Genomic DNA, 27,872 nt, shown 5'->3' on the forward strand with positions numbered 1-27,872 from the left:
AATTCAGTTCTTGGTGGGCCTGGTTTGTCAAAAAAGGCCCAATGTTATTTTTTGTGTGAAACTTTGAGTGATGCTAGAAAGCTGGAGCGGGTTCGAGTTACTTTAAAATATGATAATTGTTTTGTCGTGGATGCTAACGGTAAAAGTGGAGGGCTGGCCCTCTTATGGAATTCCGGGATAGATGTTGAGGTGCGGGGATATTCAAATCACTACATCGACGCTGTGATTACCAGTGATGGCGGAGATTCCCGTTGGTGCGCCACAGGGTTCTACGGTAATTCAAACCGATATCGGAGACGAGAATCGTGGGATTTGCTAAGGTACATTTCCACTCTTTACGATCTCCCTTGGGTTCTTCTTGGGGACTTAAACGATCTGATGTGGAGCTGGGAAAAGGGGGGTAGGGTTCCCCATCCTCGATGGCTTCTAAGGGGATTTGGGGAGGCTGTTCGATGGAGTGGTTTATCAAATTTTCCCTTTGAGGGGTGTCAGTATACTTGGGAGAGGGGTCGATGAACTAGAGATTGGTCTCTGGAGGGGAGCACGAGTGACCACATGCCTCTTCTGTTATCAGTGGATGCTGGGCATAGACCGAGATTTAATCGACGACCTAGGTTTGACAATAGCTGGGGGAGAAATCTAGAATGTAAGGAGGTGGTGGAGAGGGAATGGGGGAGGCTGCAAGGGTGTGCGATTGGGGATAGGCTTCGGGTGTGTGGCAGTGGGGGGAGAGGCAGAATAGAGGGGAAACAGAGAGGATACGGTTATGCAAACAGGAGATGGCGAGGCTGTGGGGGAGGAGAGATGAGGAGTGTGCTCGTTTGTTTGCTAACTGTCACAGTCGGTACCTGAGTATCCTTCGTGCTCAGAAGGAATGGTGGTATAAGGGGGGCGGGGGGATAAAAACTCAAAGTTTTTCCATAATGCCATGAATAGGAAGAGGAGGCGAAATTGTATATGTGCTTTACGAAATTCTGAGGGGGAACTTACGCGAGATGAGCACCAAATGTGGGGAATTATGGTTGAATATTTTTCCACTCTGTTTACATCAGTTGAGGGAGATGCCCGGTCTATTTTGGATTGTCTGGACAATAGAGTATCGGCGGGGCAGAATGCTATGTTACTACGGGAGGTCTCTGCGGAAGAAGTAAAAGGGGCTTTGTTTGCAATGCACCCGGACAAATCCCCCGGACCTGATGGTTTATCGCCGGCTTTTTTCCAGAACTACTGGGCTATAATTGGATCCGAGGTAGTCTCTTTCTGCCGTCTTTTTATGAGTTTTGGAATTCTGCCTGAAATATAAATGATACTCATATTATGCTGATTCCCAAATGTCATTCCCCCGAGTCTATGTCTGAGTTTCGGCCTATTTCTTTATGTAATGTTGTGTATAGAGTTGCTGCAAATAGGCTGCGTGTGGTGCTTGATTCTATTGTTTCTCCTGCTCAGAGTGTTTTTATCCCCGGTCGGTCCATTGTTGATAATGTCCTTATTGCTTTTGAGTCTGCCCACTGTTTGAAACGCCAACCTGGTGAGAGGGGGGGTATGGGGCTCTAAAAATAGATATGAGTAAGGCTTATGATCGGGTTGAGTGGGGCTTCCTGTGTAAGGTTCTTGAGAAAATGGGGTTTATTGAGCATTGGGTGAGGTTGATGAGGGAGTGCGTCACTACTGTGCGCTACTCGATTCTGGTGGAAGGGAAGGAGTGGGGGCCGGTGGAGCCGGGGAGGAGTTTAAGACAGGGGGATCCGTTATCACCTTGTTTATTTATTCTGGTTGCAGAGTGCCTTAGTGCTATGTTGAGAGCTCGGGAGGAGGAAAGGATTCTACATGGAATGAGGGTGGCAAGAGTAGCTCCAGCTATTTCCCACCTTTTTTTCGCCGATGATTGTCTTTTTTTTTTTTAGGGCAAATAACTTTGAGGCAGGGGTCCTGGATGATGTTTTGAGGGAGTACGGGGATGCGAGTGGCCAAGAAGTAAATCTGGGGAAGTCTTCTATTATGTTTGGCCGAAATGTTCATAGGGAGGATAAAGAGGCTGTTTGTGAGAAGTTGGGAATTCATGAACAGCAGGGGCAAGGCAAATATCTGGGGTTGCCAGGGTATATTGGTAGAAAGAAGCGAGAAGTTCTGGGGTTTATTCGGGATAGGGTGAGGGCTCGTGTGATGCAATGGGGCAATCGTTTCTTATCTAGGGGGGGGGGGGGGGGGGGAAGGAGGTCCTTTTGAAAACAGTTCTACAGAGCTTTCCCAATTATGCTATGAATGTGTTTCTGCTTCCCCTTGGTTTGTGCGATGAGATAGAAAAGGTTATGAATTCTTTCTGGTGGGGTTGTGAGAGGAGGGAAAGAGGGGGGATAAGGTGGAGTAAGTGGAGTGACTTGTGTGTGCCAAAAAAGTTTGGGGGGATGGGTTTCCGGAGAGTTCGTGAGATGAATTTAGCCATGTTGGGAAAGCAGGGTTGGAATTTTCTTACTAAGCCCGATGCTTTGGTTACAAAGGTGTTTAAAGCAAGATATTTTCCTAATTGCTCTTTCCTTGAGGCGAAGAGGGGGTCTAATCCATCCTTTGTCTGGTCCAGTATTTGGGAATCGCAAACTGTGTTGGAAAAGGGGTTGAGGTGGAGAGTGGGGAATGGAGAATCGATTAGAGTTTGGGGGGATCCGTGGCTTCCGGACGAGCTAAACCCGTGTATTGAAACCCCGATACAACACTATTTAGAGAATCCTTTCGTGAGATCCCTCATGTGTGTGAATACCAGCCAGTGGCACTTAGGGGTGGTGAGAGACATTTTCTGTGAGCGGGATGTGAAAAAGATTATGAGTGTGCCTATTCCATCCGCGGGGGTTCGGGACTCTTTGTATTGGTATAAAGAGATGAATGGGCTATATTCGGTTAGGAGTGGCTATAGAGTCGCTACTGGCGAATTGGGGTATGGGGTGGAGGTGGTATGGAGGGGATTATGGCATTTAAAAATCCCACCAAAAGTCAAATGTTTTTTCTGAAATTTGTGTACTTTGCGGTTGCCCACCACGGATGCTTTATTGGTAAAACGTGTTCCATGTGATCCCGTTTGTGGGCTGTGTGGTAGAGCAAATGAGAATATTGTTCATGTGTTTGCTAATTGCGATTTTGCTCATAAATGCTGGCTCGTTTTGAATGATCAGTGGTTGCTACGACATGTGGGTTCTATTGATGAGTGGATGGATGAGATGTGGCGCCTTCCATCGAAGGAGCTGCTGGAGCGTGTTGTGATGGTCACATGGGCAATATGGGAGGCACGAAATAAAAAGCTCTGGAAGGGTATGGTCTTGGAACCGGCGAACTTGGTGCATCACGCAATTATGTATGCGGATTGCTGGCGGCAGAACAATGGGATTGACATGGGTGGGATGCTCCCAACTGTGTCGGATCATCACACTATCTAAGATGATTGTATGACCCCTGGAGATGTAAAGGTAAGAATTGATGTAGCAATGGACCATGAGCATAACCGCATGGGTTTTGGGTGGTGCGTTTTTTATTGGGATGGAAGGGTGATGGGGGTGGTGATGTTTGCCAAGTGGGGTCTGTATATGGTTCGAGAGGCTGAAGCGGTGGGAGCTAAGGAAGCTTTGAGTTGGATAAAGGAAAGGGGATGGGGGAGAGTGGTCTTGGAGACGGATGCACAGGTGGTGACACGAGCAGTAGCGATGAACGAAAATATCTCACCTTTTGGTTCTATCATTCAAGAGATCCGCGAGCTGCTTCATGAATTGCCTATGGTCGCTTTCCGTTTCGTTCAGCGTCGGGACAATGGGATGGCTCATTTATTGGCCAAAAAAGCTCTTAGTTACATAGGGGAGGATAGACTTGAGTTCTTTGACTGTATTTCACGTTTTCTGAGTGGTTCCCTGTGTAACAGAATTTCTCGTTGATTTTATGGAAAAGTTTTGGTTTTTCAAAAAATTGTATATATATATATATATATATATATATATATATATATATATATTCAATGAGATATTAAGGCCATCTCCCATGAAGGCACCAAACCACTATTTTGATGTAAAAATTTGGTACAACACTATTCACACACATATATATATATATATATATATATATATATATTCAATGAGATATTAAGGCCATCTCCCATGAAGGCACCAAACCACTATTTTGATGTAAAAATTTGGTACAACATTACTCCAATGAAGATACCAAATTGTATACCAAAATGGTGTAAGTGAATAGTGTTACACCAAATATGGTGTAACCCAATTTATTTTTACCATTTTGGTGTGGAACTTTTTAAATTCTTTTTGCTAATTGTTTCTTTTTAAAATTTATATTATTACAAATAAGCCAAGCACCTTGTGCTCAGATGGCATGTAGTGACTCTTCCATATGGGAGGTCATGAGATCTCATTGAGAAGTTTAAAACGAGAACAGATACTACAATGTAATAGCGTTAGGTTGTAAGATCTCATTGAGAAGTTTAAAACGAGAACAGATACTACAATGTAATAGAGTTAGGTTTTAAGATCTCATTGAGAAGTTTAAAACGAGATCAATATCGACAGAAAATAAACTATAAGAACATAAATTATTTTAGTGTATAAACAGAATTTGGTGTAAATGGATTGGAGATGGAATAAAATTTGGTGTAAATGGGTTGGAGATGAAAATAATTTTTAGGTTTTAAGATCTCATTGAGAAGTTTAAAACGAGATCAATATCGACTATAAAATAAATTATAAGAACACAAATTATTTTAGTGTATGAATAGAATTTGGTGTAAATAGATTGGAGATGAAATAAAATTTGGTGTAAATGGGTTGGAGATGAAAATAATTTGGTGTAATAATATGAAAGAGTTAATTCCAGCAAGGGTCCTTCGACTATAATGATTTTCCACATTTAGTCATCGTCTTTTAATTTGGACAAATTTGACACTTGACTATCAAAATATTTCCACCATGGTCCTTCCGTTATCTCAGCGTTATTTAGACGTTAATTTTATGGGCAAAATCGTCTTTTCAGTGCTTGGTTGTCTTCTCAAGTGAGTCTGTCCAAAATCCTAATGAAAACAACCCAGCCAATTGTAGATGTAAAGGCCTGTAGTTTCTCTTTGCTCCAGGTGAAGCCATAAATGGAATGAAATTGAAGTTCATTTAGATTTTAGAAGCCACACTGTAATTTTCCTGCCTTATTCGAGTTGTCTGCCCTTATTTCTCCACCCGCTGCCGCCGCTCTCAAATATTTATTTATATTCCCAAAGTGGAAAACAAACTCGCCCAAATATTGAACATGGCAGCGGTTTCCAGGACTTCCCTCCATTTTCGTTCCTTAACCCCCTCATTTTCCTCTTCCTACTCTCTCAAACCTTCCCGCCTTTCCGTTCTCCGTTCCTCCGGGAATTCCATCCTGCCCATATCTCTTAAAGGCTTCATGTTCTCCATTTTTAATTACCCATAACCCTAGCAATTACCTTCATTTCCATTTATCTGCAGACAAACGAGAGAGAGAGGGAGAGAGACGCCGAATGGAGAGAGAGAGGGAGGTTGCCGGTCGAGCCGACGGCGGGAAGCACCGCCGTTCACCACCATTTTCCGAGACCCAGATCTCATCCCTCTGCCTTCTCTCTCAGCCAAACCACTGCCGTCGCCGACACCAATTCCGCCGGAAAACCAGCTATGTCGTCATTGCCTCGCCTTGCTGCCACCCACCGTCCGCGCCCGCGACTCCAAGTCGCGTAGTCGACTGGAGTTTGAGGAGTAGCAACGCCATCGACTGCATGCAATGTCTGTTGAAACTCTCCATTCATATCATCGTCAAGTTATTGATCACTGGCAAGGCCAACGAATTGTACACCACTAGGCTGCCTGGGGAGTCTATGCAATTTTCTTGAAGTATTGTCGTGTTGTTCTGGCTTTGGTGAGGAAGAAGACACCCAGTCAATGAAAATACAATTTTACCCCTAAAAAGTGACGGAAGGACCAATGGTGGAAAAAATTTGATAGTCAAGTGTCAAATTTGTCCAAATTAAAAGACGAGGACCAAATCTGGAAAATCACTATAGTTGGAGGACCTTTGTTGGAATTAACTCTAATATGAAATATTCATTTTGGTGTAAAATTTAGTGTAGAATTTATGGCACGTTTGGTTCACGGAATAGGTCTGAAATGGAATAAAATTTCTAATAATAAGCATATTCCTTTGTTCAGTAAAATTTTTTATTCCCATGAACAATATTCCTGGGAATGGCTTATTCCCCCTGCAAGGGAAATAGCTATTACTAGGGCCCCCGGTATTAACCTATTCCTGAGTTCTCAGGAATAGATTTTATATTTTATTTCTAATTTTACCCTTCCTCTCTGTCTCTCGGTCTTTTGCATCTCTATCAATGCTTCGCATTCTTTCTCCAAACGGTCAAAATTAGGTCGAAATTGTTGACTCCCCGGCACCACCACTACATTGGCTGGAGTCTCCAAACCATGTAAGGGCCAGCACTAAGTCTGAGACCACCCGGCGCCATTACTGGATCACCAGCAAGCCTCCGCCACCAGCAACTTCCACTGACGAGGAAGACTCCGTCACAACAGCATACTCAACCACCGGCGTCTCCCACAATGTTGATTGCCATACTGGTAGAAAGGCCAGCAAGGCCACAAGCAATACCAGAGGAAAGGTGAGCATAGCCATCAAAGAGAAAGTACGATTTGGTCTTGGGGTTGATCTTGGTACTGATGATCACAGCGATAATCAATCCGTAAATACCTAACACACCAGCCATAACCACCGCACAATCGACTTCATCACCAGCTCCAGCCTCATCACACCCATCGACGCCACACCTACCCCACTCTTCGCAGTCCCGTTGCAATCTGAGCATGGCGATCGCAATCGCGGGGGTGCTCCACCGACGCCCGATTGGCAATCTGAGCATTGCAATCGCTTCTTTAAGTCCCCGCGGAGGCCCCAGAGAGGTGTGGCTGTCCATTGCCGGCGTAGGTGGCCTCCGGCGCTGTCGAAGACGAAACTGCTTCGCGATCGCAACTTTGCGACAATGGCGTCCGATCCTCTCGATTTTGATGGCGATGGACTGGCGCTGGACGAACGAAGGCACGAGATGGAGTGGTTTACCATCCCGGAAATAGCGTATTGCCTCGCCGGAAAAGACATATCCTTCGCGACGCAAAAACCCTAGTAGACGCCTGACATTCTGGAGGATTTCTTCTGCTGCTTCAGGCGATCTTCCACCACTTCTTGTGTTCGCCTCCATGAGGCGGAGATTTCCACCGATTCAGATTGCCGGCCGGAGTCCACCGATTCATATTGCCGATGGCTTCTGGTGAGAATACATAGATCACAAGGCTTGGGAGAGTTGTAATTGATATTGAATACTCCATAATATTTTTTATAAATCTGATGTAATAATAAATAAATAAATAAATAAATAATTATAATAATATATTTCGTATAAGAATAATTATGTCTTTTATACATATATTTCATTTATATATTCCTTAAATTAATCAAACATTCGAATAACATTCCTAAAGTTTATTTTTTCACCGAACTAAATAATAGAATACAATTTTTGTTTTGTTCCTTACCTATTATATTTCCTGTGTAATAGTAATCATATTCCCTCAAAATTCATTCCGCGAATCAAACATGATGTTAGTGTTTTAGGTTGGAAATGGTCTAAGAAAGTGGGTTTTTTTCAGGATCTTCTTTTCTTCCTCTTTCCCCTACTCTGTATTATTCTGCATATATGATTGTATGATTACACAAGATTGACACAAGGATACACCAAAATTACAATAGCGTAGTAGCGTAATTGATTAAACCAATCGGCAATCGGGTAATAATCCCTAATAATGAGCCGACGTGAACCGGCCAGAAGTCGTCGTCATCATCATGATGATATAAAACGCGACTTCAAATTTCAAAAGCCTCTGAACAAGTACGGACAGCCGTCGCGCGGAGGTGGCCGTACGCCGCCCTCAACAGGCGCCAACTTTAATCCAAACCCTAATCTACACTATTCGCAGAGTCCCAATGCCTTCCCTAATCCTTTACAACATCAGAATCATAACTTTCAGTTCCAGGCTCAGCTTTCGAGGCCGATGGCAGTCGTGGAGAGGATCGATAAGGTAGTGCTGAAGGCTCACCGCGAAATTCTGGCAACTGGAGAGGTTGTGTCAGCATGGAAAGCGTCTCAAGCAGCTCTTGTAATACTTCAGGCTGACACCTGGGACTCTTTGGGTTTCCAAGTGCAGCAAGTGCCCTCTCTTCACCGCCTTATGCTCACCGAAGGAAAGGTTCGAATGACTATTGGTTGTATTAATCGTTGGTTGAATTTGATGTGTTCCCCAAGTTTTGCATTTAATGAAAACTATAAATTAACTCATGACATGACCATTGCAGATCATAGTAATGAAAACTATAAATTAACTCATGTGTTGCATTTAATAGTAATTTTGTATAATATATCATTTACTTTGGGGAACTTGTTCATTTGTTTGAATACTTTTCAATTTTGATTTATTTCTTTATTATCAAGTTCAACGGGCAATTAACTTTGTGATTAGCCAGGTTGTATAATTTTGTGCACCTCTTAAGCGGTAGTCCTTCACCTGTAAGTGTATTGGGGCACACACTAAAGTTGATTGGATAAAATGGATCAATTAAGATTCATGGGAATATAAGAAAATTCAATTGCTCCAAAGTTTGAGGGGCATACCTATAGTGTCTCCTTGTTTTTCTACATTCATATGCAAATAGGAATCTTGTAGACCTCTCAAAACTTTTCTTATATCTTTTTTTTTTTTATTTATTTTTTTTTTTGTAGATTAATGCTTTCATTCACTGCTTTGTTGGTGCTCGAAGAATTACAACATTGCATGATTTGGAAATTGCAATATGCAATACAGAGGGGGTTGAGAGGTTTGAAGATCTGGAATTGGGGCCTTTGGTGAAACACCCATTAATTATACATTATTTTTCTCTCAGTGCTGATGCCACAGAAGTGTACAGAATAACAAGTGAAGAGATAGTGTCATTGCTTTCTGAGTTCATGGATATCAATAAACAAAGATATGTAGAAATTGAGGAGCTTTTGGATTTTATTGCAAAGAAGAAATTTGTAACAACCAAGGAAAAGCTTGGTGTGCGAATTCAAAGCTTGGGGTATGTGCTCCTTTTCTTTTAAATGAATGTTTGGTGATTTATATTGGTAGATCAACAGATGCTATTGTGGTTTAAGTTACTTTACCATTGTTATAGTGAGACAACTAGGGCCCGTTTACTAACAGAAAATTGTTTTCTGTTTTCTGTTCTCTATTTTCGAAAATTCTCTGTTTTCAATTCTCTGTTTTATATTCTTGTTTTCGAAAACTGGAATTAAAAACTTGTTTACCAATTCTTATTTTCAAAATTCATTCTCCACTTACTAAATTTACTATTATTATTATTATTATTATTATTATTATTCAAAAACTTGCTATGAAAATAAAATAAAAATCTCTGTTATTTACTTAACTAGGAGTCTATGAGTCCAGAGTACATTAACTTAATTAATCAACTCTATCATTAACAATTAAATAAAATATTTAAAGAAATCCAATATAATGCAAAAAAAAAAAAAAAAAAAAAAAAGCAATGGAATGCCACTATCTAACAGATATGCACAACTAACTGAACCAAGCCTTTTATCTGCAATTTAAAGAATAAATTGCAGATCCAAAGACTATATTTTAAGCTAATCAACACTTCAGATCCACAGCTAACCCACAACTAGATACCATTTCAACAGATCCAACAGATGATTTTTTAGATTTGAGATATCGATGGCTGAGTTATGCAGGAGCCGAAGGAGTTCCTCGGAGTGTCGCACTGTAGATGAAGTCGCCGGACTAGCGTTGCCAACCCACCTCCATTCTCTGAGTGAGATGGGAAGAAGAAAAAGATGATGGGGAAGACTGATGAAGAAGGAAACAATTGAAGGAGTGAATGGGAAGAAGAAAAAGAGGTTGGGAAAACTGACGAAGAAAGAAAGAATTGAAGCAGTAAGATGGGAAGAAGAAAAAAAGGCTGTAGAAGATTGACGAAGAAAGAAGAAAAGTGAGGAAGTAATTTGTTGCGGCTAGGATTCGATGCTTTAGTGGTTACTGTTCAACCGTGTGTTTTCTAAATAGAAAACACATTTTTAGTGTGTCTCAGATTTTCTCTTAAATGGAGAATATTTCTCAGTTTTGAAAATAGGAAAAGAATATAGTAAACACTTGACCCTGTTTTCAGTTTTCAATTTTCGGAAATTCTTGAAAATTTCCTGTTAGTAAACGCCCCCCTAGTGTTTTTGAATTATATACCCTCACGTCAAAATTTCATCTTTTATGTGACCTTGGGAGCCCTAGAGCAGACTTCTCTTTCTTGGCTTGTTTCCTGGTTCTGAAGTTGAGGAATATTTTTAATTGTATTTATGAGTGCTTCACTTAATTACATGACTATAAGCCCATTAACTTCCTTACCCCTACACCTTCAAACCTCTCCTTTTGACAATAAAGTGAGCCCTTAAAGTTTTTTTTTTTTTTTTTTTTTTTTTTTTTTTTTTATCATAAAAAAAATCCTTTTATTTCCTCTTAGAGTCTTAGGGTCCGTTTGGAAACTTGTAAAATGGTTTCTGGAAAATGTTTTCCGAGTTTTCTGTGTTTGGATGCAATAGGAAAATCCAATCAACGGTTTTCCGTTGACTGGGAAAATGTAGGTATTTTGGCAGAAAATGACTTCCGCCAAGTCGCCATTCATCTGGTAACTGCAGAAACCAGGCTTGTTTCCGCAGAGAGTTCCTCTACTCAGTTTTTTGCAGCTGGTGCGGAAACCAGAGGAACCTATGGTTTCCTCAACCGGAAACTAGTCTGGTTTCCGGCCGTGGAAACTCTCTGGTTTCTAGTGCGGAAACTAGAGAGTTCCTTTGGTTTTGTTTTGTATTTTTTAAATATAAAAAAATATTTGTTTTTTATATTTTTATATAAAAAATAGTGTTTTATATATTTTTAATTTTATTTTATTTGTTTTTATAGATAGATAAATAGAAAAAAAATAAAAATAATTTTTTTGGTATATAACTATTAAAAGAGTAAATACCCAAAATAGTTCCTTAACTATAGCTAAATTCACAAATTGGTCATCGACTATTGATTTCAACCAATTAAGTCTTTAACTTTCCAATTTTGACTCAATTTCGTGTTAGACCTGCTCGGTGACACGGGGTTACTTGGATCAAAGCTGTGTGATACGCCCATGGAACAGGGTGTGAAGTTGTTGTCAGGTGAGGGGGAGTCGTTTGAAGATCTGGAGAGGTACATGAGGTTAGTAGGAAAGTTGAATTACCTCACGATTACCCGTCTAGATATTGCGTTTCCAGTGAGTGTGGTTAGTCAATTCATGAGTGCACCTACACAAACTCATTGGGAAGCGGTTATTCGAATTGTGAAGTATCTGAAGGGTGCTCCTGGAAAAGGGGTTCTTTACGCTGACCACGGGTATATGCGTGTTGAGGCGTTCTCTGATGTAGATTGGGCTGGGTCACCTAGTGACAGAAGATCTATGACAGGCTATTGTGTGTTTGTGGGAGGCAACTTGGTCTCATGGAAGAGTAAGAAGCAGAATGTAGTATCGCGTTCAAGTGCATAGTCTGAATACAGGGGCTATGGCTCATGTGACTAGTGAAATAGTCTGGGTGCATAATATTCTAAAAGAAGTGGGTATGGAAGTGAAGTTACCAATAGATTTGGGGTGTGATAATTGTGCCGCCATACACATCGCGAATAATCCGGTTTTCCACGAGCGGACGAAGCATATTGAGGTTGACTGCCATTTTATACCGGAGAAAGTGGAACAAGGACTAATATCTATTGCGCACATCCGGAGCGGTGATCAATTGGCTGACATATTCGCAAAAGGGCTTAGTAGGAGTCGGGTTCTATATATATGTAACAAGTTGGGCATGTTTGACATCTATGCTCCAACTTGAGGGGAGTCCTACTATAAGTTTGTATATATAGGCACCTATGTACAACATATTCATTTGTACAGCTTAATGCATAAACACCTCATTACATACGTTCTACATTCTTTTTAAGATTGGAAAGATGCACAATAAATACAATAAATACTAGACTTCTCATTATTCTAGGAAAAACTATTCATCTACTAAAGACAACTTGAAGTAAATAGGGCTGCAAAAAGCCTGCCCAAGACAAGATATTTTCAATATACAATAAATACTAGACTTCTCATTATTCTAGGAAAAACTATTCATCTACTAAAGACAACTTGAAGTAAATAGGGCTGCAAAAAGACTGCCCAAGACAAGATATTTTCAATATATATATATATATATATATATATATATATATATATATATATATATATATATATATATATATATATTTAATACTCATCGCCTAGGTAGTCGGTGGCATCTTGGCTAGGAAGTCCGCCTTATAACCATGCCATAGATGGAAAAACACAATGTAATTTTTCTAGGTTAACAATTGAATATTGCTAATGTGCTTGCTGTTTTCTTATGGGCGTGCCAATTTTAAGCAGTCAAGTTGTTGTCCCCATTGTCATTGCAGCTGTACAATATGTAATTTATTTTTATGTTTCTGGTAAAGAAGTTTGATAATTTTCTGTTGACTAATTGCAATGTAAAGACTAATTGTTCATAATTATGCTTATTTGGAATCAATTATACTCGCGCAAATTTGTTCCTCAAATATTAAATTCTTGTTTCTTTCTCTCTGATTTTATTTTCAGGATGCATATCACATTAATCCGACAAGCATGGCAGTTAGAAATCACCACCGTTGCTGAAGAAATTAAACGGCTGGGATGTAGCAAGAGTAGTAAACGATCCGAAAGAAAGAGAAAGTATAGTAATATTCAGAGTCCTGTTACTTCACCTCAAAAAGTGTGCAAAACAAAAAGGATCCAAACACCATTCAGTAGGAAAGAGCAGACAGAAAGTTCTGGCAAAAAGAATAAAAGCCTAGTGAAGCTTAGCTCATATAGCAGTGATTCAATGAAGATGTTCATTACCACTTGGAAGGAGACATGTCAAGCAAACAATGTGTATGAGGTATGGAAGACACTTATTTCATTATGTTATAAGAAGATTCAAAGCCCTTATACCTTTACTCTTTCATAAGCTTTCTGGGTCAAATATTGGGCTGTCAGTTGTTGGCTATAGGCTTCTACTTGAAGCAGGCATAAGAGAATATTTAAGCTAAGATGATGGTGGTTGAGGTGGCTATGTAGCTTCTGTGCAGTATAGTACATGTTGATGTGTTAATCACTTAATCCACTAATTCCAGAAGTCTGTTGAAGCTGAGTGCCTTGATTTTACCATTTTCTACAAGTGAAGGGGTGATCCTCTATAAATCTATAATCATGTCCTATGCATCAGATATATCCCGTTAGATGCATGATATCAATTTGGGTGGTGGGTTTGTGGGGATTGGGGCAATAGATGATTGGGTGCAATTGTGTTTCTGCTTCTTCCATTCCCTTGTTTTCATTTTCTGATTTAGAGGTGTGCTTGTGAAGATTGCATGCATGATCGTTTCCTAATAACTAAGGAATCGTGTATTAATTTCTCCTGTCTCCACAATGTACAAGTCTCTGCTATATATAATCACTATGTTGTTATTGGTCTACTTCTCTTTTAAGATGTTAGTTATTTCTATAAAATGCTGATTCTGGTTTATTATTATTGTTTTAGGTGTTTGAGAAGATGATTCAATTTTATGGGATAATGAAGAGAACAAAAGCAAGCAAATTGTTTTCCTCAGACCCATTTGTTGGCTTGGTTCATATTGCTGTAAGTTTATTGGAAGCATTAACTTTCACATGATGAATTAAGGAGTAAATAATGATTCAGAGATACCTCAGAAAGTAAATTCATATGCACTGGAGTATATCTTCTTCTTAAGTATTTCTATGATCTTCTGCAATCAACATTTTGTAATTTCTTTTAGAATGATCATTAATTAGAAAATTGTGGAGTTTATTAGTGGTTGACTATTTCCATATAATGTCTGATAGTGATATCATTGTATTGGTTTTGGATGCATTTCATCTTTGTTCTAGCTAACATCTGAGAACCCATCAAATTATCTCAAATCACGATAGATATCATACATATTCCATATACGAACATCAAGTTATTTGCTCAATATCTATTAAGTTTGAAGACCTAATGTGTCCTTATGGTTGTATAATAATGTTAGTTAACAAGAATAACAAAAATTTTGTAAAACAATGTTAAAAACTCACATTTTGTTGGACCAAAATGCAGGGGAATGCATATAAACATCATTTTTTTTTTTGTTTTTTGTTTTTTTTTTTTTGTTTTTTTTTTTGTTTTTTTTGTTTTAAGTATTTGGTTTATACTGGTTTAGTTAAGGGTAAATTATTGACACATGCTTGGACAATAGGGAAAGCAGGTCTACATGAACAAAATTCAGTAATTGGAAAACTTTATCTCACATTCTAATGTACGTAATATAGTTTTGTCCTCAAATTAATGAATCTGAAAGATTGTAAACCAAAAGAGAGAAGAAACATGGTCATGCATAGGGAAACTTTTATCACTTCGGGTATGCCATCATGTTATCCTTAATTAAAATAACAAACTTCTTGGTGGGTGTCTTGACTTACATCAGTTTTATCCTTATTCATATGATTCGGTGATTGGTACTATCCTATCAAGCTATCATAACTTTAGATCCTTCTCGGGGGATTATTTTGTGTTGTATTAACATCTTTTGTATGTTTAGGCAGTTGACTCATCGAATTTCATGTGTTTGTGATAGGTAACATCTATTAAAAATGGAATATGGGATAGCATCTATGATACCTTCCAAAGTTTCAGCCAACTTGATGTAGCAAACACAGTTTCTGAGAATTGTTCTGGTTTTATATCCATTGATGTTGAATCACCTAGAAGGAAAGTATCCAGTCTTTCTCCAAAACTTTTGGCACCTGAACATGGTGAGTCAAATTTTGCTGATCTTTTATTCTCCTTTGTGTGTTTTATATTTCTCTGAGTTCTTACATTAAATGATTGTTGGGCCTAACTTATTACGGAGCTTACGTACTCCAAAAAGCAGTTGGGCTACGTAGAAAAGCTTTTAATGCCAGATAAGAGGTAAAGCCTTGTTTTCAAGAGCTCCAAAGTAAGTTGAGGCTTCTAAAATTTTTTGAGAAGCTCAAGCTGAGCAAAGCAAGCCCTAAATGAAGTTTCAAAATCGGGCAGTAATTGGAGCATAATTTCATTTAGAGCAAATTGATACTTGGTTGATTTTTTTATAGGGTTACATTTTTCTTTTTAATACAAAACCATGCGAGACCCCTATGGAGCAGGGTGTTAGACTTGTGGCTGGTGAGGGGGGGCCTTTGACTCTCTAGAGAGATATAGGAAGTTGGTGGGAAAGTTGAACTATCTCACCATTACGCGTCCGGATATTGCTTTTCCAGTCAGTGTGGTAAGTCAATTCATGCAAGTACCTACGCGAACTCATTGAGAGGCAGCAGTTCGAATTGTAAAGTATCTCAAGAATGCGCCCAGTAAAGGCATTTTATATGCTAATCGTGGACATATGAGAGTTGAGGCATTTAGATGCTGATTGGGCAGGTTTGTTGAGCGACAGGAGGTCTACAACAGGGTATAGTGTGTTAGTAGGAGGTAATTTGGTTTCTTGGAAAAGCAAGAAAAATACTATTGTGGCTCGGTCCAGTGCAGAATCTATAGGGCGATGGCTCATGTGACATGTGAGATAACTTGGGTACACAATATGTTGAAGGAGGTTGGTGTGGAAGTGATGAAGCCCATACGTTTTATGGTGTGATAATCAAGCAGCTATACACATTTCAAATAATCAAGTGTTCCATGAACGTACCAAGCATATTGAGGTAGATTGTCATTTTGTGCGTGAAAAGATTCAACAAGGCTTAATTTCTATGGCGATCAACTAGCTGATTTGTTCACCAAAGGGCTCAACAAGGACAGGGTTGAATATATTTGTAACAAGCTGGGCATGATTAATATCTATGCTCCAGTTTGAGGGGGAGTGTTAGAAATGAATAGTCATGGGGATGGACAAGCATAGAAATGAATAGACATAGGAAGTGAAGAGGCTGTAGAACTGTCCCCTATTGTGTATATATAGATCTATGTTGTAGCAGTGAAGAACACACAGAAAAAGGAGAAACACATTCTTTGAAATCCTTTCTTTCTAGCAATAAATACTTCTTCTTCTTCTCATAGTTATGCTTATTTATTTTCCAACATTCTGGTGAACTTTTGTTTGATCACAGTAAAATTTGTAATTTGACGCTCTAAAATAGTTGGTTATGTTTTATTTATTTATTTTTTTTCCCAGATTCTGGTCAACTTTGACGCTCTAAAATCTCTCAAACTCCTATAAAAATTTTTGATTTCTTTTGGGGGGTGCTTGACAAAAATAGTTGGTTATGTTTTATTTATTTATTTATTTTTTCCCAGATTCTGGTGAACTTCTGTTTGATCAATCTAAAGCTTTTTAATTTGGTGCTCTAAAAAACCTCTCAAACTCCTATAAATTTTTTTTGATTGTTGATCTGCAGATCTCACTTTACTCAAAATCTTGTAAGTTTCTACAGGTGTCTCAGTTGAGGACATTGTGAGCAAAATTTCTGCATATCTAGAGATTGAGAATGACAGATTTTACTCCACTAGTTTATGCACAGATAAGTTCATTATCCCGAGGAAACTCTGTAAGCTTGAATCTTGGCTGTCGGAGCAGTTCTCTCCTAAGGGATTTGAGTCACTTGGTTATGGGGATATATGGTCATTCATGGAAAAACACATGCATCTTTCTGTACATGCTTTGCGAAAGAGCTTGAGAGGTGATACTTCTGAGAATATTCCTTTGAAGGCCTCAATGCTTGAGCTTCAGTTGGATGTTTTACTGTCACAGGCTTTGCATCGGTTATTGGACAATGAAAAGTTAAACATGAAAAAGGTTTCAGAGTTGCTAGCTAGACAATTTCCTTTAGTATGTTTTCAGTTGGTACAGAGTGATTCATTGGTAGTATTTGATGATATTACAAAGGAGAAAGCTGATATGAGCTCGAAGTGTGTAATATTTTCTGAAACTTTGTTGAAAACTGATGCATTTAGTAAAAGTGGGAGAAATATCTCAGAAACATCTGGCTTGGAAATTAATATAGGAAGTGAAGCTGGTTTTCATAGTATGTTAACATCCAAAGATGCTATAAAAGTTTTGCTCAATGCTCCAATGCTGACAGATCTAAGCTTGTGGTCACACTGGGACATTGTATTTGCTCCTTCGCTTGGTTCTCTTGTTGGTTGGTTGTTGAAAGATGTTAATAACAAACAGTTGTTATGTTTGGTGACAAGAGGTGGAAAAGTAATTCGGGTAGATCATGCAGCAACCACTGATTCATTCTTAGAAGTTATTCTGCAAAGATCTCCTTTTGAAACAGCAGTGAAGCTGTTATCTTTGTTAGCTTTATATGGGGGGTTCCTTTGGCCCTCCTAAAGTGCTACACTCACAAGGCATTTGAAGTTTTCTCAAAAAATTCACTTGATAATCAGAGTATGCCAATTGGTTTAAATACTGGCTCACTGAGAAGTGAGACCAAAGCTGGAAGAGCCAAGTCTGTTGCATCAAGATTTATACTTGATTGTCTGGACTATCTACCTGTTGAGTGCTGCTCTTTTGCTGTTGATATTTTGCTCTCTGGATTGCAGCAGTTTACGAAAGGTGCTCCTTCAGCTGTGCTGGATGAATGCAAAAAGATTAAACAGCGTGTCATGCTTCATGAAATAGGGTTTTCACTCGGTATTGTGGAATGGATTAATGATTACCACACATTTTCTGCTTCATCATCAGTGAGTAGCTTATCAATGTATTCTGAATCTTCATGCCTACAAGACAACAAGCCTGAGCTAAACATCAGCTCAAATCTATTGCAAGTAGAATCAAAGAAAAGTCCCTTTTCTGAAGTTAAAAATGATTTCTCCTTTGAGACAGCGCTGCATGATGGAGATCATAGAGAAATGAGTCACATTAATAATACTTCTGCTGTTTCTGTTGATTGTTTGGGTGGAGGTCCCCCACATCACTTGTATGACCTTGACCTTGCTCCAGCCCAGTTTATTGAATCTATCAGGCAGGAAGAATTTGGTTTGAATCCAGATATTTCATCTGTTGAAAGTGAATTATTGAATAAGCAACATGCCCGGTTAGGCAGAGCACTCCACTGTCTCTCACAGGAGTTGTATTCTCAGGATTCACATTTCCTTCTGGAACTGGTGAATATTTTATGCATTCTCTATTTTTTTGTCTAGTTTCTGTAACATACAGCAGCCTGGAACTGGCGTGCACTCTACATGTTTGCTGCAATATTTCACTACTCTAGCTTTATTCTCAAGTTTAAAAATTATTCACTACTCTAGCTTTATTCTTGTGGCTCAAAAGTTTCTTTCTGCCTGTTCTACCTCCTTTTTGGTATGCAGCAGTAATTTTGAACGTTGAAGTTATGGTTAACAATATGGATTTTACTGTCTACCATGTGACCGAAATATTCTCAAGATGATATATTTGTAAATATTTAGAAAATACTTTGGAGTACTAAGTTAACATATTTAGCTATATTGGTATGCTATGGATTCTTTACTTTATTAATATGGATAACAAGTTTGATGTTTGTTCTTTACTTTATTAATATAGGTTCATACATATTAATGTATCTAATTGTATTGCTAGTATTCTTAGCTGAAATGGTGGAACAAAGTTAACGTACTTAGTGTTTACAATTTTGCACTCAGCTCAAGTAAAATTAATATTGTTTTGTTGCCTCTTCTTTTAGCTGTCAATTTTAATGTGTTTTAAGACTCTTTGTCCAGATTATGGGAATACCTAAATTATTGTGTCTGTGGGCAATATTTGTTTGATTCAGGTTCAGAATGCTGATGACAACATCTACCCTGGGAATGCTGAACCCACATTGACATTCATTCTTCAGGATAGTGGCATTGTAGTGCTAAACAATGAGCAAGGATTTTCTGCCAAAAACATCAAAGCACTTTGTGATGTTGGGAATTCCACAAAGAAAGGACATAATTCTGGATATATTGGGAAGAAAGGCATTGGTTTCAAATCAGTGTTTCGGGTATTGCACATTATTACATCTGCTGAATTTCTTATTCTTTATATTTTCAACCTGAGTTCTCTATTTTGCAAGAAAAATTTTCTGCTGGAAAAAAACCTTAATTCTCTAAAAGCTTACATTTTCTTCTTATGGTTTCAACTTGTCAAAAGCTTTATATGCCCAAAAAATGTCATGGTTTCCATGGTTACCATACCTTAAGAAGTACCTAGCTTTTATTTGATTGAACAAATTAGTTGCAGCAGTTGACTGTACAAGAAATATGATTGTTATTAACTAAGCAGGTTTAATCCTCATTACTTCTGCTGCTTATGATAAAAATTCTGAACTAAAAGGAGTAAAAGGTGTTCTCAGCTTGTATTCACACAGCCTCTAACTCTAGTACTTTTGGTTCTGCAGGTCACTGATGCTCCAGAAATTCATTCCAATGGTTTCCATATTAAGTTTGATATTACTAAGGGACAGATAGGTTTTGTTTTGCCAACTCTTGTTCCTCCTTGTGACATTGATTTGTATACCAGACTGGTTTATACAGATACTGAGCCCATCACTTCTAACTGCTGGGAGACATGCATTGTCCTCCCTTTTAGATCAAGCATGTTAGAAGATTCTGCTGTAAATAACATTGCATTGATGTTTTCAGATCTTCACCCATCTTTGCTTCTTTTTCTTCACCGCCTTCAATGTATCAAGTTCCGAGACATGCTCAGTAATTCATTTATTGTTATAAGGAAAGAAGTAGTCGGCGATGGGATTGTTAGAGTTTCCTGTGGTAAGGAGAAAATGGATTGGCTTGTGGTATCCCATAAATTACGGGCTGATGTAATTCGTTCTGATGTGCAAACAACAGAAATATCCATGGCTTTTACATTGCAGGAGACAGTTGATGGAAACTACAACCCATACCTGAACCAACAGCCTGTTTTTGCTTTTCTTCCTCTGAGAAAATATGGCCTGAGGTTTATTATTCAGGGTGACTTTGTTTTGCCTTCATCCAGGGAAGAAGTTGATGGAGATAGCCCTTGGAATCAGTGGCTACTCTCTGAATTTCCTGACCTGTTTATTAATGCAGAAAAATCATTTTGCAATCTTCCATGCTTTAGAAATAATTTAGCAAAGGGTGTTGCAGCATATATGAGTTTTGTTCCCCTTATAGGGGAAGTGCATGGATTTTTTTCTAGTCTTCCTCAGATGATTCTTTCTAAATTGCGGATATCCAACTGTTTGATTCTAGAGGGTGAGGAGAATGTGTGGGTTCCTCCTTGCAAAGTTCTGAGAAATTGGACTGAACAGGCTCGCACTCTTTTGCCTGATAGCTTGCTTCGTGAGCATCTTGGCCTTGGTTATTTGCATAAAGATATAGTTTTATCTGATTCATTAGCAAGGGGTCTGGGCATTGAGGAATATGGACCCAAAGTTCTTATCCAGATTTTATCTTCCTTGTGCTGTATGGAGGATGGTTTGAAATCCATGGGCTTGCCTTGGCTATCAGCATGGCTAAATTCCATCTCTGGGCAAAGTTCACCTGAATCTGGGATAGGATCAGATCTCATAAAGACCCTGAGAAAAATTCGATTTATTCCTCTTTCAGATGGCACATTTAGCTCAATCGATGAAGGTCCTATTTGGGTGCATGCTGATGCATTGAGCACTGGCGTTAGTGACAAGTATGGACTAGACAATTTCCCAAGGTTGTATGCTGGACTTAGAATTGTGAATTCTGCCCTAGTTTCTGCAGATACAGCTTATGAAGCATTGTGCTTTCAAGGATATACTGTAGAAAACATATCAAGGATGCTGTATAGAGTTGGTGTTCAGCAGTTATCTGCACATGAAATAATAAAGATGCACATTCTACCTTCTTTTTCTGATGGTCAACACACCTTAGCACATAATGAACTAATGACTGATTATCTTTCTTTCTTGATGTTCCACCTACAATCAAACTGCCCCATCTGTCATCTGGAAAAAGATCTTATCATTGGTGAATTACGTAACAAAATTCTCATTTTAACAAATCATGGTTACAAGCGATGTGCAGAGGTTCCAATCCATTTCAGCAAAGAATATGAGAATCCTATTGATATGATGCAGTTAGTAATGGGAATTAATGTGGAGTGGCTTGAAGTACATAATATCTATCTAAAGCATCCAATTACACAATTGCTGCCAGGAGGAATTTCAAAGTGGAGAAACTTCTTCATGGAATTGGGAATCACTGATTTTGTTCGAATTGTTCAGGTTGAGAAAAGCATTGCTGATCTATCTCCCATAATTCTACAGAATATAACGTGGGATAAGGACTTAATTTCTGGAGGATCAAATGTCAAAGATTGGAAATCTATAGAATTGGTTCATTTGCTATCACAACTGTCTGCTAATCATGATAAAGAGAAATCAAAGCATCTTTTGGAGATCCTTGATTCATTATGGGATGATTGTTTCAGTGATAAAGTTGAAGGTTTCTTTTTTAGTTCCTATGGAGAAAAGAAAGTCTTTGAGTCTTCATTTGCCAGCAGCCTCTGTAATGCACGGTGGATTGTCTCGAGCATGGATGATGAGCTCCACCATCCCAAAGACTTGTTCTATGATTGTGAAGCAGTGCATTCAATTTTGGGTGCCTTTGCACCTTATGCTGTTCCAAAGGTTAGTTTGCTTACGATTTTATATGAGCTTATAAATATCCAGTTCAAACTGGTATTGTTGCCAAATATATGTTTTAAGGTCTTGTTGTGTATTTATTTGCAATTTGCATAGCAAGTTTGGATGCCAATTACTGAGAAAAACCTTTGTAAAATGGTGCTGACAGCTTGCCCTCTAATTTTCTAAATGGCCATCATTTTGTGTGGGCTTGTAGTAATTTACCCCATAAAAGGCTTCTTCAGAAAAATTAAACAAAGAATATTTTCAGAAATATCATGTCATGATTGTCATCTCTTCCTATCCTATCTTCTCCTTCTCTCTCTTAAGATTTTTTATCTCTGCACATCTATTCACTGCTCCTGTGCCTTCTTAAAATCTAGACAGCCTCAAAGCAGTCCTGAAACACCCATATTTCTTTACTGTACCAGTCCATCTAAGCCCCACTTATCCCTCACTTTCGCAAGTTCAAGGGCAACCTACACAGCTTATTATTTCTCCAGGTTAAAGCCCTGCTTGTTTGGTGTTTGGTGCTGGAGTTAGCAAAACCTATTTAAAGGTCATAGCATCCAAAAGGAATAAAATTTGTTCATTTTTCTAAACTTGTGTTTCCATAAGCTTCAAGTTAATAAAAGAAATATACTGCAGATTTGCTATATATGTAGAAACAATAATGCCGTTATTCTTGAACCACATTTTTACTTGGTTTATATTCTCCTATGAAATGAGATCCATGTCATAAATCTGTAGGAATCATTCTGTGTGTTATTGCATCGATGAACATTCTTTACTAAATGTGGAACCAATTAGTATCGCAGCTAATATAATTCTACTTATTATTCCTAGTTCAAATATTTCAATGTTTTTGCTTTGTCTTTCTTTGTTTTGCTTTTCTCTATTCTGTTATTCGTTGCATGTGATATTACTTTTTTACTTTATTAGTTTTACTAAATAATCCCATTTGTGGAATTTTAAGTTGCACAACTGTCTTTTTGTGGCCAGATTGGTGCCTATTATTGTGTAATCTCATTTCTTACTATATTATCTATATAGTATTACTGCTATTATATTGAAATATATGGACACTGCTGCTTTTTGAATTACAGTTTTGCTTACTTTTTCTTGAAGCAGGTGAGGAGCAGGAAGTTGGTGAGTGCAATTGGTTTGAAAACTCAAGTTACAGTTGATGATGCTTTGTCTATTCTTAAGGTTTGGACAAGATCTGAATCATCTTTTAGGGCCAGGTATACCATCTTTTTGGCAATGCCCACAATATAAGAATAGTCTCCTTATGTCTGAAGCTATCTTATTGTTTTGTTTTCAGTACTATTTACAAGTGAAACGTAAGCTTTTCGAAAGATGCATAATTTTCACTTGCTCATCTAATTTTCTAATTCTGTCTCCCAGGTTGTCACAAATGTCTAAATTCTACACATTCATATGGAATCTAATAGCTACTTTTGAGCTACGAGTCGTGAATGATTTATGTGATGGTCCTTTCATATTTGTCCCGCACATATGTGGTTCTTCGCCTGAGGATACTGTATCTGGTGTATTTTTATCACGTAAAGAAGTCTATTGGCACGATTCAACGGGTTTTACTGACCAAATGAAAATGGTCTGTCCTGAACGTGTCAAGGGGTTGACTCAATGCCCTGTTGCTAAAATGTTATGTGGTGTGTATCCTAGCCTCCATGATTTTTTTGTGAATGTGTGTGGAGTGGATGAGTTCCCTCCTTTCCATGGCTACCTTCAGATTTTGATGCAGTTGTCAGCTGTTGCTTTACCTTCAGAGGCAGCTAAGACTGTAAGTATCTAACAGTCTTAACATAGCAAATATAAACTGCTGTTTTTGAGGGTACTGGTGTAAGAATGCAACTAAGGTTTTTGTTTTTGTTTTTGTTTTGTTTTTTTTTTTTTTTCAGGTTTTCCAGGTATTTCTGAAGTGGTCTGAAGAATTGAAATCAGGTTTGCTTAGCTCTGAAGATATTAAATGCTTGAAAGATAATCTTCTGCAAAAGGACTTTATGGTGCTTCCCACAGTACAGGATAAATGGGTATCTTTGAATCCTTCTTTTGGCATCATCTGTTGGTGTGATGATGATAAGTTAAAGAAAGAATTCAAGCATTATAAAAACATTGACTTTTTATACTTTGGAGAACTTATTTGCGAGGAAAAGGAGTTGCTTCACTCAAAGGTCTCAACTCTCATGCAAAAGCTAGGCATCCCTGCAATTTCTGAGGTAAGCTTGACCTCCTTTTGTACTTATTTGCCCACTGTTGTACTTGTGTACAGTTGTCCCTGGATCCTTCAAAGAGTGGTGCTGAATGGGACTGTTTCTACTTTCTATTGCATACTGTGGGTTTTCTTCAGCTGCCTGTGTTGCTCTCTAAATTGGCTTTAAAAAAAAGAAAAACTTGGCCCTTTTAAAGTAAATTTTGCTTGTTCGGTTATGTTGCTTACAAAATCATCTATTGCATAAATCTCTAGAGAGGTGATTTTGGCTATTTTACTGGAAATAACTGGAGCCAAATTACTTGCCCAGATTATTTTTTTTTTTTTTTTAAAGAAAGGAAATATATGGGAACAAGTTTTTACAGAGCTCCATTTATTTGTAGCAGAAATGCCTTGGAAGTTATAGCTCTGCATTATTGTTATACTAATCTATCTCTAATGTGTTTGTGTCTATCTATTTATTTATTTATTTATTCATATAGTAAGTCCACATGCGAACATCAGAGCATTAATGTACTGAAGTTGCATTTTTCTGTACATCCCCTCTTCTGCCAACTATTATGTGTCTTCCCTCCATTTTAAAACTGAATGCAATCCTTGGTCGCCTTTTCTCATAATCTCACTCTTTTTTGGATAAGCTAGTCTATCTCATATATGTATGTATTTACATATGTATGTGTATGTATTTATGTATGTATATATTATATGTATGTATATCCCTGCATTCTTTGAGACACTAAAGTTGCAGTTCTTTTACACACGCACACCTGTTTTTACCTCTAAGACTGCAAATGGACCATGTGATCTGAAGATATATAGAAGGTACAAACTATAAGAGAAAATAATGTATCCATCTGCGTAAGTTGCAGTTTTTTAAAACCCCTGCTTCTGCCCACACATTACCACTGGACCTGCAACTATGCATCTGTAAAGGTTAAAACCAAGAGGACAATATGTTCAATATAAAGCAAATAGCATGGTATGATTTTCTAGTATGCTTCTAATGCAACATAAATAAATTCTGCGAGCATGGTCATAATATTTGTATTCACCTGAAAGTAACTCAGTTTTTCATGTTCTTTCATCTATATGGTTTTTTGGATGAATGTTAAAATATGTAATATTCCTTTGTTGCAGGTTGTAATTCGTGACGCAATATATTATGGTGTGTCTGACCCTAGCTTTGTTGCTTCACTGGTCAACTGGGCTCTTCCATATGCTCAGCGTTATATATACACCAATCATCCCAAAAGATTTTCTCAGCTCAAGCAATCTGGATTTGAAAGCCTGAGATGTCTAAAGATTGTTGTTGTAGAAAAGTTGTTCTACATAAATGTGATTAAAGGATATGAAATGCGATCCAAGAAAAGGTTCGAGTGCAGCTCTCTTCTAAAGGTATCAAAACTTGGCAGTACATTCAGTATTGTGTTTGTTTGCTGTTCAAGTACTAAGTAATCAACAAAGGACAGAAGTAGTTATTAATGTTGTTCATTTACTAAATAACCAGAAATGACACAGTTGTTAGGAGGAGGGAAAAAGTTCCTTTCTGGGTTGTTTGGTAATTATAATAATCCTCATAAAAACTAAATGATGTCTATCTATAGATGCAATTTAAAAGGCTAAATTATTTTGTAACTTGCTGCTGCAATGTTGTTACATTGTTCAATAGGAGTTTCTTTTCTGTTATTTCTCTGAACTTCAGTTAATTTGCTGCACTAAAATGTTTTCCTTTTTCCTTTGCCTGAGTTTCTGTGTTTAGAGTGAATTTTATTGAAGGTGCTTGTGTACGGCCTGATAATAATTTGCAATGTTAAAAAATGTACATATTTGATCTAAATTCCTAATGTTTTCTGTGGTGACTTACAGGACACTGTATTGTATGTTTCTCGAGAATTAGATTCACACTCTGTATTTATGGAACTTTCTCGATTCATTGGTGGTGGAACCCCTGATCTCAACTTGGCCAATTTTCTTCACATGATCACAACCATGGCAGGATCAGGTTCAACTGAGGAGCAGACTGAACTCTTCATTATAAATAGCCAGAAAATGCCGAAACTCCCTGAAGGAGAACCTGTTTGGTCCCTTTCAGATAGCGCGTTTTCAATGGAAAATGAGGAGGCAGTGATGACTAGCTTTGAATCCGGAGCAACTAATGCACCAAATCCAGTCAAGTTCAAGAAGAAACCAGGGAGAAATTCTAATTGGCCACCTGCAGACTGGAAAACTGCACCTGTTTTTCATTCTTCCTGTGCATTTAAATTAAAAACACAAGCAGGCAGTGGTAACCAAGTTTTAAGGGAGGATGAGGTGGCAGAAATTATGAGGCATCCAGAAAAACATCCTCTTGCCCCAGTTGAGATCAATTATAAAGGAATCATTGAAGAAAATTCAACATCAAGTTTACCTGGGGCAGGTGCACAAGATGCTGGAATTTCAGAAGATGGAGGGCAGCTGTCTCTCAGCCCAGCCGATGCTCAACAGGCACTTTTAATGGGTAGACTAGGAGAATTTGTTGCTTTCAAATACTTCAGCGGAAAAGTTGGTAAAGCATTTGTGAAGTGGGTGAACGAAGCTTCTGAGACTGGGCTGCCTTATGACCTTGTAGTGGGAGATCAGGAATACATAGAAGTGAAGGCAACCAAAAATGTCAGAAAGGATTGGTTCAAAATATCTGCAAGGGAGTGGCAATTTGCCGTTGAAAAGGGTGAACTTTACAGCATTGCACATGTCATATTATCAGCTACTAATACAGCTACAGTCACAGTATACAAAAATCCTGCTAAACTCGTCCAGCTTGGTAAGCTGCAGTTAGCCATTACAAATGTGGATTCCTTTGCCAATGATCTTGTGGTCTAGTGGCATGAAGTAGCTTTTCGAATTGGGAGGTCATGGGTTCGAGCCTCAATGAGGGCATACTGATGAGAAGTGTTGTGAGTTGATAATGGTGTGCTGGAGCCTATGGCAAGCTAGAGACCACAAAGTCTGGAATCAAAAGAGCTCATCACCGTATGGTATCCTGCGAGAGGCCAAAATTTTTACATGGCTGGGGGGATGCTAGGTGACTTGGAGACCAAAGGAAGAATAGAGATAATGCCTTGGTGACTAAATGGGAAAAACCTCCTGATGGTTGGCTTAAGTTGAATGTCAATGCGGCAATTGATGACACGGCAGGTAGAAAGATGGGTTGATGGTTGGCTTAAGTTGAATGTCAATGCGGCAATTGATGACACGGCAGGTAGAAAGATGGGTTTTGGATGTGTTTTGCGCGACCAAAATGGCGGCTTTGTTATGGCGAAGGAAGTTCCATGGAAAGGAGTGTTCAATCCAATGGTGGCAGAAGCTATAGGCATTAGGGAAGCTTTGTCATGGATGGAGAATTCTGGTCTGGACAACATACAAGTTGAAACGGACGCCATGGAAGTGCTGAATGGTCTCAAAACTGGCAGAATGAAATACCTCTTTTGATCTGATAATTAAGGATGCATTAAAACTAGCAAAACAGTGTACAAACATTTGCTTTTTACATGTTAAACGATATGTGAATATGATGGCTCATTTACTAGCTAGGAGTGTCATACTCGTATCTAAAACAGATTGTATGGACTCACCATTCCTTATTTGTCCGTGTACGAGTACGATGCTTTAAGCTTTGATTTACTAAGTTAATGCTAATCATTTCTTTCAATAAAAGAAAGTAGTCTTGTTCAACATACACCCACCCCATCGGCAAATTATGCTATGCGCACGGCGCTAAAACGGCGTC

At 38.4% G+C, this 27,872-nt stretch overlaps 5 protein-coding genes across 5 annotated transcripts; 4 read left to right on the forward strand and 1 right to left on the reverse strand.

Moving 5' to 3' along the window:
- Nucleotides 1-555: 555 nt before the first annotated feature.
- LOC109164714 lies at nt 556-3,428 on the forward strand. The gene is made up of 6 exons (XM_019313262.1): nt 556-844; nt 1,053-1,249; nt 1,611-1,798; nt 1,908-2,151; nt 2,301-2,948; nt 3,168-3,428. The coding sequence occupies exons 1-6, from the start codon at nt 556-558 to the stop codon at nt 3,426-3,428; spliced, it is 1,827 nt and encodes a 608-aa protein (XP_019168807.1).
- Nucleotides 3,429-3,476: 48 nt separating this feature from the next.
- Nucleotides 3,477-3,917, forward strand: LOC109164715. The gene has a single exon (XM_019313263.1). The coding sequence runs from the start codon at nt 3,477-3,479 to the stop codon at nt 3,915-3,917; it is 441 nt and encodes a 146-aa protein (XP_019168808.1).
- Nucleotides 3,918-6,213: 2,296 nt separating this feature from the next.
- Nucleotides 6,214-7,384, reverse strand: LOC109165198. The gene has a single exon (XM_019313861.1). It carries the CDS (start codon nt 7,262-7,264, stop codon nt 6,590-6,592), a length of 675 nt encoding a protein of 224 aa, XP_019169406.1. The 5' UTR covers nt 7,265-7,384; the 3' UTR covers nt 6,214-6,589.
- A 448-nt stretch (nt 7,385-7,832) lies between these two features.
- On the forward strand, nt 7,833-17,612 carry LOC109165195. Its single transcript, XM_019313856.1, has 7 exons — nt 7,833-8,023; nt 8,063-8,309; nt 8,840-9,177; nt 12,811-13,132; nt 13,775-13,873; nt 14,868-15,045; nt 16,696-17,612. Exons 1-7 carry the CDS (start codon nt 7,866-7,868, stop codon nt 17,595-17,597), a joined length of 2,244 nt encoding a protein of 747 aa, XP_019169401.1. The 5' UTR covers nt 7,833-7,865; the 3' UTR covers nt 17,598-17,612.
- Nucleotides 17,613-17,649: 37 nt separating this feature from the next.
- Nucleotides 17,650-27,671, forward strand: LOC109165194. Its single transcript, XM_019313855.1, has 9 exons — nt 17,650-18,373; nt 19,021-19,233; nt 19,630-21,876; nt 23,002-23,114; nt 23,278-23,677; nt 23,796-24,113; nt 25,244-25,501; nt 25,973-27,280; nt 27,345-27,671. Exons 1-8 carry the CDS (start codon nt 17,657-17,659, stop codon nt 26,963-26,965), a joined length of 5,259 nt encoding a protein of 1,752 aa, XP_019169400.1. The 5' UTR covers nt 17,650-17,656; the 3' UTR covers nt 26,966-27,280; nt 27,345-27,671.
- Nucleotides 27,672-27,872: the final 201 nt, after the last annotated feature.

This window comes from Ipomoea nil, unplaced genomic scaffold (assembly GCF_001879475.1).
Source record: "Ipomoea nil cultivar Tokyo-kokei standard unplaced genomic scaffold, Asagao_1.1 scaffold3069, whole genome shotgun sequence".
Classification (NCBI taxonomy): Eukaryota; Viridiplantae; Streptophyta; class Magnoliopsida; order Solanales; family Convolvulaceae; genus Ipomoea; species Ipomoea nil.